The 13656-nt window shown below is 36.6% G+C and overlaps 1 protein-coding gene across 7 annotated transcripts in view; it reads left to right on the top strand.

Annotated features, from left to right (window-relative positions):
- DGKB (diacylglycerol kinase beta) overlaps positions 1 to 12931 on the top strand; it is an 874923-nt gene extending 861992 nt beyond the window's left edge. For all 7 annotated transcript variants that reach the window (XM_027540028.1, XM_027540027.1, XM_027540029.1 and 4 more), the window contains one exon: positions 9361 to 12931. In XM_027540028.1, coding sequence (XP_027395829.1) covers positions 9361 to 9468 — 108 coding nt within the window. In that variant the 3' untranslated portion in view covers positions 9469 to 12931. The remainder of the gene's footprint in view (positions 1 to 9360) is intronic.
- The last annotated feature ends 725 nt before the right edge of the window (positions 12932 to 13656 follow it).

Below are 13656 nucleotides of genomic sequence, written 5' to 3' on the forward strand. Positions count from 1 at the left end.
AACCCACTGCAGTATTCTTGCCTGGAGAATCCCATGGACAGAGGACCCCAGTGGGCTACAGTTCATAGGGTCGACAAAGTCAAACACAACTGAAGCAGCTTAGCATGCGCACACGCACAGTTTTCCTTTGTCTTGATTGATGCACCACTATTTATTTATCCATTCACCTACTGAAGGACCTCTTGGTTGTTTCTAAGTTTTGAAAATTATAAAAGAAGCTGCTGTAAACATTTGTGTACAGGTTTTTACGTAGACATAAGTTTCCAACTTTTTTGTATATATTCCATGAGTGCAAACACTGGATCATATGATGAGTATATTCAGTTTTATAAGAAACCTCCAAACTGTCTTCCAAAGTACCGTTTTGCCCTCCCAGTACCTATGTATGGGAGTTCTTGTTACTCCACACCCTCACCTACTCTTGGTGTTGTCCATTTGATCCTCTGTTTTTTGAATCTCTTTCTTAGCTCATACATCTGTTTTGCTGGAGAACACCCTCAAATATGTTTTAAAGGGCATATAAAAGGCAAGCTCTCTAGATCTTTCTATGACTGAAAATATATTCATTGTACCCTTGCATTTAATCGATATACCAACCACATTGAGAAATCTAAGATAGAATTAACTTTTCCTCTGAGGTTTAAAGGTGTTTCTCTGTTTTATTCTACCATTAATGTTTTTGAGAAGCCTGATGCCATGCTGATTTTCATGTTTCTGTAAGTGACCTGTTTTTCCTCTCAGAGGGCATTTGTTGTTGTTGTTGTTCAGTCGCTAAGTCATGTCCGACTCTTTGTGACCCCATGGACTGCAGTGTGCCAGGCTTCCCTGTCCTTCACTGTCTTCCAGAGTTTGCTCAAACTCATGTCCTTTGAGTTGGTGATGCCATCCAACCATCTCATCCTCTGTCACCCTCTTCTCCTTCTGCCTCCAACAGTTCCTAGCACCAGAGTCTTTTCCAGTGAATCAGCCCTTCACATCAAGTGGCCAAAGTATTGGAACTTCAGCTTCAGAGGGCATTTAGAATCTTCTTTATGTCATTGTGCTTTGAAATTTCAAAATAATGTGTGATTTGAGCTGGGCAGGGCAGGGATCAAAGTTTGCTGGGAGGTTCTCAAGAGCAGTACTTGGCACAAAGATACAGAAGTGGGAATCAACAAGGAGTGCTTGGAAGATCTGAGAATCAGCTTTCAAACACAGCCCTTCCGTTAACCCTTGCATGCCCCTTGAGTGGGGCATTTCATGTTACAGAACATAGGTTTTTGTCCTGCATTATTAATAAAGGTGTTGACACCTACCTCCTTAGGGCTGTTGGGAGGGTATATTTAGATAATATATAATTAAAGTTATGAAAAAAATATTCTTTTGGTATTCGGTATGAGAATTCCTTGAAGATAGAGTAGATCCATCTTCATTCTAATCTTATTAGGATGCTTTGAGAAGCAGTTGGTTTGGTGGATGTGGCATACAGAGACTGGGTGTTAAGCATGGTGTTCCTACAACATGAGGAAGAAAAATAATACTCTTCACAGCAAAGAGTAGGTAGGAATATTTAGAGCTGAAAAACAAGGAGCTAGGAAAGACAATATCAATGAGCTGGGCCAAATTATGCCTGGAGGATGAATCCAGGAAGACCTTCCTCTCTTCCTCAGTTTTAGTGGAACTAAAATTAGCTAAATTTGGAAAACTCAGCAGTGGTCACGGGACCGGAAGAGGTCGGTTTTCATTCCAATCCCAAAAAAGGGAAATGCCAAAGAATGCTCAAACTGCCACACAATGGCACTCATTTCACATGCTCAGTTTCACATTTCACATGATAATCCTCAAAATCCTTCAAGCTAGACTTCAGCAGTATGTGAACTGAGAAATTCCAGATATACAAGCTGGATTTAGAAAAGGCAAAGGAACCAGATATCAAATTGCCAACATGCGTTGAATTAAAGAAAAAGCAAGGGAATTCCAGAAAAACATCTACTTCTGCTTCATTGAATATACTAAAGCCTTTGACTGTGTGGACCACAACAAACTGTTGTAAATTCTTAAAGAGAAGGGAATACCAGACTACCTTACCTGCCTCCTGAGAAATCTGTATGCAGGTCAAGAAGCAACTGTTAAAAGGAGACATGGAACAATGGACTGGTTCCAAATTGGGAAAGGAGTATGTCAAAGCTGTATATTGTCACCCTGCTTATTTAACTTCCATGCAGAGTACATCATGTGAAATGCTGGGCTGTATGAAGCATAAGCTAGCATCAAGATGGCCAGGAGAAATATCAATAACCTCAGATATGCAGATAACACCACCCTAATAGCAGAAAGTGACAAGGAACTAAAGAGCCTCTTAATGAAGATGAAAGAAGAGAGTGAAAATGCTGGCTTAAAACTCAACATTCAAAAAATGAAGATCATGGCATCCAGTCCCATCACATCATGGCAAATAGGTGGGGAAACAATGGAAATAGTGACAAAATTTATTTTCTTAATCTCCAACATCACTGCAGATGGTGACTGCAACCATGAAATTAAAAGACACTAGCTCCTTGGAAGAAAAGCTATGACTACCCTAGACAGGGTATTAAAAAGTAGAGACATCACATTGCTGACAAAGGTCTGTACAGTCAAAGCTATGGTTTTCCCAGTAGTCATGTATGGTTGTGAGAGCTGAACCAAAAAGAAGACCAAGCACTGAAAAATTGGTGCTTTTGAACTGTGGTGCTGGAGAACACTCTTGAGAATCCCTTGAACAGCACAAAGATCAAACCAGTCAATCCTAAAGGAAATCAATCCTGAATATTCATTGGAAAGACAGATGCGGAAGCTGAAGCTCCAGTATTTTGGTCACCTGATGGGAAGAGCCAACTCATTGGAAAAGACCGTGATGCTGGGAAAGATTGAGGGCAAAAGGAGAAGGGGGCAACAGAGGATGAGATGGTTGGATGGCATCACTGACTCAATGGACATGAATTTTAGCAAACTCATGAGATACTGAAGTATAGGGAAGCCTGGTGTGCTACAGTCCATGGGGTCACAAAGAGTCAGACATGACTAAGCAACTGAACAAGAACAAAACAAAGACTTTGGAGAGAACACAAATAGCTAGTCAACTAGACACTGTTCACCATGTACTGTAAGCTGTAAACCTCTCCTCTATCCCTTTTAGGACATAGGTTTTCAATTCTATGTGCTTTGATAATAATACTTTTATGAGAGTAGACTTTTGTCAAGAGCAACTCAAAGAGAAGAATGAGACAGGTAGCATCTGAATATCATGTGTAAAGCACTTAGTGTAATAGTCTGCACATGCTTAGAGTCAAATCTTGTCATTATTATTGTTAATATTACAATGTAAGGTGGGACCACCTATCATACTATGTAACCCTGACAGTTCTACACAGTCAAGAAAACTGTGCCTTGTAATCCTTCATCTGGTTTCTATATGTGCATTTTTACTTCGTATTAAAAACTTATAAAACTGAAACCAACTATTTTCATGTTTCTATTTTTAGAGGTGCTCAATCTTAATTTGACATGGGAAGATGGAAGTAGAAAGAGTCATGAGATTTTCATGCTGTTGCTTTCTAAAGGAATAGCTAAGTAGAAATGAAGAAATTATACAAAACATCATTCTAATTCTGACAATATTTATCTTAGCAATGCTCTTCTAGAAAAAGGAATGGATACCCACTCTAGTATTCTTGCCTAGAGAACTCCATGGACAGAAACACCTGGTGGGCTACAGTCCATGGGGTCACAAACAGTCAGACACGACTAAGCGACTAACATTTCACACTTCTACCTTTATACAGCCATTCCAGCTCCTAGGAGCCCCATCAACATTGCTTAGGATTGCCTACAGTTCTCTCTCAGTTACAAGCTCAGATTCCTTCCAAACAAAACAGTCAAGTTGCAAACTTTCCTTGCTTGTACTTCAGTTCATTCATTCAGTCGTGTCCAACTCTTTGCAACCCGTGAATTGCAGCACACCAGGCCACCCTGTCCATCACCAACTCCCGGAGTTTACTCAAACTCACGTCCATCAAGTCGGTGATGCCATCCAGCCATCTCATCCTCTGTTGTCCCCTTCTCCTCCTGCATCCAATCCCTCCCAGCATCAGAGTCTTTTCCAATGAGTCAACACTTCGCATGAGGTGGCCAAAGTACTGGAGTTTCAGCTTTAGCATCAGTCCTTCCAAAGAACACCCAGGACTGATGTCCTTTAGAATGGATTGATTGCATCTCCTTGCAGTCCAAGGGACTCTCAAGTCTTCTCCAACACCACAGTTCAAAAGCATCAGTTCTTCAGTGCTCAGCTTACTTCACAGTCCAACTCTTACATCCATACATCACTACTGGAAAAACCATAGCCTTGACTAGATGGACCTTTGTTGGCAACGTAATGTCTCTACTTTTGAATATGCTATCTAGGTTGGTCGTAACTTTCCTTCCAAGGAGTAAGAGTCTTTTATTTTATTTTTTTAATTTTTTATTATTATTATTATATATATATATATATATTTTTTTTTTTTTTTACTTTACAATACTGTATTGGTTTTGCCATACATCAACATGAATCTGCCACGGGTCATGGCTGCAATCACCATCTGCTGTGATTTTGGAGCCCAAAAAAATAAAGTCTGACACTGTTTCCATTGTTTCCCCATTTATTTCCCATGAAATGATGGGACCAGATGCCATGATCTTAGTTTTCTGAATGTTGAACTTTAAGCCAAGTTTTTCACTCTCCTCTTTCACTTTCATCAAGAGGCTTTTTAGTTCCTCTTCACTTTCTGCCATAAGGGTGGTGTCATCTGCATATCTGAGGTTATTGATATTTCTCCAAGCAATCTTGATTCCAGCTGGTGCTTCTTCCAGCCCAGTGTTTCTCGTGATGTACTCTGCATAGAAGTTAATAAGCAGGGTGACAATATACCGCCTTGACGTAGTCCTTTTCCTATTTGGAACTAGTCTGTTGTTTCATGTCCAGTTCTAACTGTTGCTTCCTGACCTGCATACAGATTTCTCAAGAGGCAAGTCAGGTGGTCTGGTATTCCCATCTCTTTCAGAATTTTCCACAGTTGATTGTGATCCACACAGTCAAAGGATTTGGCATAGTCAATAAAGCAAAAAATAGATGTTTTTCTGGAACTCTCTTGCTTTTTCAATGATCCAGCGGATATTGGCAATTAGATCTCTGGTTCATCTGCCTTTTCTAAAACCAGTTTGAACATCAGGAAGTTCACGGTTCATGTATTGCTGAAGCCTGGCTTGGAGAATTTTGAGCATTACTTTACTAGAGTGTGAGATGAGTGCAATTGTGCAGTAGTTTGAGCATTCTTTGGCATTGCCTTGCTTTGGGATTGGAATGAAAACTGACCTTTTCCAGTCCTGTGGCCATTGCTGAGTTTTCCACATTTGCTGGCATATTGAGTGCAGCACTTTCACAACATCATGTTTAAGGATTTGAAATAGGTCAACTGGAATTGCATCACCTCCACTAGCTTTGTTCGTAGTGATGCTTTCTAAGGCCCACTTGACTTCACATTCCAGGATGTCTGGCTCTAGGTGAGTGATCACACCATCATGATTATCTTGGTTGTGAAGATCTTTTTTGTACAATTCTTCTGTGTATTCTTGCCACCTCTTCTTAATATCTTCTGCTTCTGTTAGGTCTATACCATTTTTGTCCTTTATCGAGCCCATCTTTGCATGAAATGTTCCCTTGGTATGTCCAATTTTCTTGACGAGATCTCTGGTCTTTCCCATTCTGTTGTTTTCCTCTATTTCTTTGCATTGATCGCTGAAGAAGGCTTTCTTATCTCTTCTTGCTATTCTTTGAAACTCTGCATTCAGATGCTTATATCTTTCCTTTTCTCCTTTGCATTTGGCTTCTCTTCTTTTCACAGCTATTTGTAAGGCCTTCTCAGACAGCCATTTTGCTTTTTTGCATTTCTTTTCCATGGGGATGGTCTTGATCCCTGTCTCCTGTACAATGTCACAAACCTCATTCCATAGTTCATCAGGAATTCTATCTATCAGATCTAGTCCCTTATATCTATTTCTCACTTCCACTGTATAATCATAAGGGATTTGATTTAGGTCATACCTGAATGGTCTGGTGGTTTTCCCTACTTTCTTCAATTTAAGTCTGAATTTGGCAATAAGGAGTTCATGATCTGAGCCACAGTCAGCTCCCGGTCTTGTTTTTGCTGACTGTATAGAGCTTCTCCATCTTTGGCTGCAAAGAATATAATCAATCTGATTTCGTGTTGACCACCTGGTGATGTCCATGTGTAGAGTCTTCTGTGTTGTTGGAAGAGGGTGTTTGCTATAGTTGGTGCTCAATAAATATTAATGTATTCAGAAACAACTAAGAAGTAACTACCCAACTCTTAAAAAAACGGAAGCACTCAAAGAGATCTTCATGTTTGGTTCATGTTTTCAGACTGCGGAGATTTAATCTATTCTAATGTCTTTAGGGATATGTTACTCCTTTCTCAGTATTTTTTTCCTCATGGATAACAGGTTCTAAAAAATAGTAATAAAAATATAAGGGTGTGGAGTTGAAACAGGCATTTGAGTCATTATCGCATGCTTATTGAATCACCCTTAACCAGGATCCCCCAACACGAACCATCTGAACATAAGTAACACTTTAGTCCCTACAGCTTTCTGAAGCCTACACCTGGACTTTCTGTGATTATAAAACTGGCAGTTCAACCTGGTACTGGACTGGTATTATTCTCATCCTTATTGGAGTAGAGTTTGCTTCCGCTCAAATATTCAAAGATCTAAGATTATTCGATGAGGCAATGTATGTAAAGAGCCTGGATACACCATAGAAATCTCATGAGTGCAGCTTTCTTCCATGGTATCTCCCTGAGAGGAAAACAGCCCGTTGTTTCTCATTTTTATAAAGAATGGACAAAAAGACAGATTTCAGTGTTTACAGAAATAATGTGAAAGAGTTGTGTGTGACCATAGAAGTGCTTAAACAACTAAGAGGACAGAGGGTAGATGATTTTAAAAATAAGACTGGCCATTATCCAGCTTAGAAACTAGAACTAGAACTTCAAAGTAGTCAGTAGCATGGATTAAGGGTCCTACTGTGTCAAGAGCACTTAGTGAGATATTGTGCTATTTTCAAAGGAATAGTAACGTGACTTCTTTTAAAAGAGATTGTTAATAAAAAGATAGCCATGATGAAACAAAATCTAAATAACCTAAAAATATTAATACAGAAGGCAAACAAAATCTCATACACAATAAGTTGTGGTATTTTGGTTCTACTTTGTTATAAATTGATGCTAATCTTTTTTAAGTGACTAGCATGATATACTTCTTTTCCTACAACAACAATAGTTTGGTAATAATGATATTGTTTTCCAAAAGACCCTAATAGTAACATACCCTCTAAAGGATTTAGTCTAATAACTGTGAATCAGAAATCTTCACTTTCTTACCATGGCTTCTTATATTCTGTTTGAATCTAAGATTATTATATAAGCAGCATGTGTTAACTGCTTCCTCACATATTCATTTTTAAAGGACATTTTGTATGAAAAGATTCATTTTTATATTCAGCATTAAAAAATAGTACCTTTCTGCTTAGCCTCATACTTCAGCATCTATAACACTATTGAACATACTTGTTAAATTTCTGTTTCTTACTTGACTAGAATTTATTGAGGGTAGAGATTTGTGCTTTGTCTATTTGTTAAAGGCTCCTGGTACAGTGTCTGGAACATAGTAGGAGCTCAATACATTTTATGAAATGAATGAATGATGGTATATTAGATACTCTAGAGGAGTATAAAATTCAGTGGTAAGAGGTACAGTGTAATCTAAGTGTGAATGATTAGGAGAGAAAATCTGGCTGAGATCTTTTTCAATCTACATAGATAGGTGCATTCTGACATCTTAAGTATCTGGCTGTTGATTCCTCGGTTAATAAGATAACAAAAGTAAAATCTGATGAAATCAGATGTACAGAGAGTTTGAGGCTGGTTGAACCTGGTGGCCTTTACAGGTGCAATTTATTTTTACAGCACAAAGAACACTGGATCTTCCCAGAATAACCTGATTCCCACAGAGTTAAATAAAGTTGCTCATTTATCCTGATTCTTGACATACTTCTGTCTTTCTAGACTGTCTAGAAAGATCTCTATTTCCCAAAGGCCTCAGTGTGAATTTTAATGATCCAGTCCACGTGACATCCTTTTTTTTTTTTTCATTGCCGTTAGTAAATGACAAGTGAAGGATATTCATTTTAACTTGAAAATGTCAGCTATGCACTTTAAGAGATATATTTTTGCAGCTTGTAATGAGGCGGTGTTTCTTTTTGAAAGAAATACTCATCTCTGATGCAAGTGCTGTGCAGGTGACAACTGATATTTAATAAGCGATGGTTCTTATATTAGTTGCAGTTCTCTAAAGAAAATGTCTCAGATTGCTTTTGAAAAACTCTTAGCATCACTAGCCCAAAGGCATGATGTGACCTTTTTATTACATAATGAGAATCATTTATTATCTTACAATGTATCTTAAAGTCACAGACAAAATGCCACTTTGATAATTGCTTTCAATTAGCTTTGAGCATAGCATATATTCATAAAATGTCTTCTCTAATTTAGACTTGAATTAGAGAAAATTACAGACATAATCTACTTTAAGGTTGTCTCATTTAAGGTGATTCGTAGTTTTATTTCAAAGAAATCAAAAAGAAGAGCTTTAGAACAGTCTCTCAGAATGTTTTAAGCAGGCTTTTCAATATTTGATTCTATTCTATTACCAATTAATTAACAAATTAGAAAGCTAGTTCATCATTTCTGACCTTTTATGCACGTTAGCTTTTGACTTTCATTCTAAATGATTGTTTTGAAATTAAGGCTTGCAGTTCGTGTTGAAAGAGAGAAACAATCTGATTAACAGGGTAAATAAGGCTTGCCTTGGTACCAAGTACATCTTGATGTGGGGGTATAATTGAGATTCTGAGTACTATAATGGTGCATCCTTTCCTGTCTTAAATAAATAATACATAACTAATGGTCAATAAATTATACTAGATAATCATGTGGCATGAATGAGGAATTTGGGGGTTTAATACAAGCCAGGTTAGAAATAGTATGATACTTAAAATGTAATTTCAATTAAGTTTGGTTTCTTGTTAGCACCCTGAGCATTGGTTTAAAATCATACCTTATCTTCCTTAAAAATATTTTTGCAATAATAGAAACTCTGAAACTACATTTTACTCTTGTGCTGTTTCAGTAACACAGGCAATGTGATTAACCTTAACAGAGATTCTCAGAAATTCGTATTGTACCCAAGGATTACTCCCTCCTCTTTCTCTCTTTTTTTCACTAGATAAAAATTATACACAAGAACCAAGCCCCAATGCTGATGGGTCCTCCTCCCAAAACCGGGTTGTTCTGCTCCCTCGTCAAAAGAACCAGAAACCGAAGCAAGGAATAATCCCGTATCATTCCACTGTTGGCACTGTTATTAGCATAATTGGGCCATAGAACACTTATGCTGGAAACCTTTGAACAAGTTCAAGTCTCCTGCTCATGTAACATCATGGAATCGGTTTGACAGTTTTTGTGACTGAGTTAATGTAAAATTCAGCTAATAGGAAATTTATTGTCTCAGTTTTCATGGGCATCTTTGCATGAAGAAAGCGGAAGTTTACATGAAGTGATATTGCATATTTTTGTTGCATGCATTCCCATAGATTTTTATGTCTCCTATCCATTCCTTCACCAATTTCCACGTACTAACCTGTAAGAAAAGTCTGTACAATAACAACAAAAAAAGGAAATGTCACAGAAAATGTGATTCCAGTTATTAATAAGCACTACTTAATAATGCTTCAGTGATCATAATTGCAGATTGCTATACTTTTCCCTTTAAGAATCAAACAGCATATCAATGATCTTTGACCTATGACTTGAGGAGCAACTTTTAATTGAAAGGTTTATTAAATAGTTGTCTATTTGCTGTATCTAAATAGTTTTCCTTTGACTTCTTGATGCTTCTGAGTGGAATTTATTAATATGCTTCTGAGTGGAATTTATTAATAAAATATCAGGTGTAAAATTTTCTTGTGCTGAGAAGTAGGAAGTGGTTTTATTTTGTTTAGTTTTGTTTTTAATTCTACACATAAGTGAAATCATGGTACTTGGCAGTAAAGTGTGTTAATATGGCAAGCTTTATTCCCTTCTGCATGTGAATCTAGAAGAAAATTCTTAATCACAACAGTAACCAAATAGATGTTTGAAACTATGTGCCTAAGTGTATTTCCCACCAAAGATTCAGAAAAAGATGCTTGAGAGAAATGGGTTATGCATAATTAATTAAGCATCATGAAGAAAATTTATGGTTCTAATGATTAATTTTGTGATGGCTAAAACTCTGGAAGAGAAGGGATTACCCATTAATTATAATTAAAAATCTCCTTTCACAGACAATAAGCTATGCAACACAATCAAAGCTCAATAGCTAATTTCTTGCTTTTTTGGTCATTTGTGAGTATAGGTGTCTATAATTTTGAATGGGTCAGCTAAGTACACTTGCGAAAGTAAATGATTGTATCATTTCCTTTCGAGTATAAATTGATCCCTGTAATAATATTGAGCTCTTTGAAGTCAATCATGCATGCAGTTGGCACCCTCCCTTTTCAACTCCTGCACTCCCATCTCCATGACTTTTCAAATATTTATTTGGAAATAATGCCCTAGATTGTTATTAAAGTTTTTCATGGCATGGCTGAATTCTCTGATTGTTTGAAGAAATTATGGAATAGTATTTTTAAGTGTTTCATTTAAACCTATGATATAAAATTAAATGCTTGTTCTGAGCAGTTTTGGTATTGTTCATTCATATTGAGCTGCATCTCCTCGTTGCATGTTTTATGTTTTTAAACATGCCATAAGGAAAACAAGTGCTTGAAATGCATGATTTATTAGTTTCTCTCTCCATTCTGCATTAAAGTACTAATGATTTTCAGTTCTGTTTTTCTATTGATTCATTCATCTTTGAATTACAGATAGCATTTAGTGATTCTTGAACATAATCCTGTACATGGACTTATGGATTTCAAATTAAATTGCTATAATTTTTGTTCTTTGATTGGAAGACTCAACTGAATGTTGTTATAGCAAATAACTACTCTCCAGCAATGTGCTATCCTGGAAGATTATGTCTAAAGCATTTTCTTTTAGTGTTTCAGGAACATTGGATGGTAAATATAAATCAACAAAAGTTTAATTGCTTTAAAAATAAAAGCTTTTGAATAAATTAAGACATTATTTAGCATTCTCAGGAAAATTATCATTATAGTTGCAAATGTAGCACAGCAATCACTTGCCCTAGTATAATAAAAGTTATTTGGCAGAGCAGCCATCTAGACCAGAAGAAATCTCAAAGCAGTAACAAATGCATTACTGACATAATGTTACATAACACACACATTGATTTTTGTGTATCTATGGTTACAGGTAATAAATATTTTCACACAGACTGACAACATTTTCTGTAATGGGCCGGCAGGCTTTGTGTCAGAAACATACTCTGAAGGCACAAATTATTTTGTGTTCAGGACAGCATACAATTATTCCCTGGCTACCTTTCATAGTTTGAAGGCAGCACCAGTTTGTGAATCAGTTTTAACAATCTGTGCACTGAAGAGCTGTTGAATAGACAGTGAGATGAGAGAAATCAAGCAACCTGCTTAAGACCACAATAGTTGAAATACTGGGCTGTAGCTTTCCTTCAATGTAGCTATGTAGTTATAATTAGTAACAATTGTAGTTACATCTTCAGTCAGTGGGATTCATTGGTACCAATCATAAATGTTCAAACAGGAATCGAACTTTCCTCTCCCCAGCTCACTTTGCGAAGATACTGATGAGCTTGCCCTTCAAGAACACTACTCTAGGGGTTTGGAAAGTGATTTTTAAAAACTACTTTGATAGTTTTGAAATCAGAGAAGATATTCTCACCATTTTCTGACAGCTTCAAGTGAAGAATATGTATTTTAAGAAACATTCCAAACTGAAAGCTCTGTGGTATATAGAAATATTAAATACAGTTAGCTTTGTAAGGTGGAAACTTTTCTTATATGTGTGTGGGTCAACGTTTGCATTGTTGAGTCAACCTTTTCTAAATACGGTAGATATAGTTGTATAAGGTTTTAAATGGATGAAGCTCTTGAGTAAATATCATACTGGGATTTCTGGGTTCAGAGGAAAATGGGAAAAGAGATATGTACTTTGCTGAGTATTGCCATACACTGAGTAGATAAATAGAAATTCCAAAATAAAGCTGGATATCTATGCTGCTAACAGGAAAGAAGGTGTCTGTGTAGAATGGAGAATTTTAAAGGACATAAATGTATTCCTCTACTTATGTGTGTATACCATGTATATCTGATGCTGTTAAATTTATTGTGGAAGGAAAATATATCTGGGAGGAAGTAAAGAAAATAGAATTTTAAAAGAGTTTTTATTTTTAAACAGATTGTGTGATTATAGCCAGAATAAAGCAAAAGACTCAGATATTTAGTGTATTCTACTGCAGGGGGAAATTTAACTCCAGTGAGAATTATTGAATGAGATATATATGTTTTTTTTTCGCATTTTGTTCTTTTTTCCTTATTTAGGAGGATGGGAAACAGTTGTGCTTTTCAAGGAAGAATCTGTTTTGAATCTCAGACTGTATTCTACTTGAATAAGACAAAACTTTCAAACAGCCCCATTCCTTTATGTGTCAGAAGTTTGTTTCTCATTGGTTATAAAAAGGAAAATGGTCCTCTCTTGGCACATATTAGCCCAAAGACCTATTCAAATAGAGTACATATATTCTAAATGAAAATATTAAGCCCTTGTAATATATGTTGAGGATGTAAAATTTAAATAAATAAATAAACAAGCAAAAATTTGCCAAGGAGCTTTTATTTGGGGAAATGCAGAAATCACCCCCTAAGTCTCTCAATGAAAGTGCATTCTATTTAAATAAAGTTTGAATAAAATCACATTTAAAGGATTCTCTATATCCTCATTGTGTTTAAAAACATGGAATTCATTCATTTCATTATGCTATCTTATTTTCTCAGAAAGTGTTATTATATATAGTATTCTGCTTTTTGAAATAAAAATGTTAACACTCGGTTATGTCATTCCTTTCCACCATTTTGCCCAACTTTTGTCCATAAATTAATTCTTCAAGCAGCTGACAATCTACCCCGGTGGATATCCACTGGGGGTACCAGGCAGGCCACCTGTCTTTTGTCAAAGATAAAGAGTCTGAGTATTGGGGGACTGAATTTTGGTGTCATTAAGAATTGAACCATTTCTGCTTTGCTTGGCCCCAGGATTCTGCTAAGAACAATGTTCCACCAATTTTATAAATTCCAGGAATGCCAGCAAACCCACTGATTGCATCAAGGGAACCGAAAGACTAGACCGGGGATTCTGTGAGGGTTACATTCAATTTTCTGGATGAAACTGATTTCTGATTTTATTTTGGGTAACAGACTTCACCAGATATCTCACAGGCACTGAGTAGGTACACAATATTTTACAAAGGAGCTGCAGAAATTAAAGAATTTTTTCGTGATGTAAATCCCTAAGTGCCTTTCCATCTATTGGAAGAGTTAACTAA

This window comes from Bos indicus x Bos taurus, chromosome 4 (assembly GCF_003369695.1).
Source record: "Bos indicus x Bos taurus breed Angus x Brahman F1 hybrid chromosome 4, Bos_hybrid_MaternalHap_v2.0, whole genome shotgun sequence".
In the NCBI taxonomy this organism is placed as follows: domain Eukaryota; kingdom Metazoa; phylum Chordata; class Mammalia; order Artiodactyla; family Bovidae; genus Bos; species Bos indicus x Bos taurus.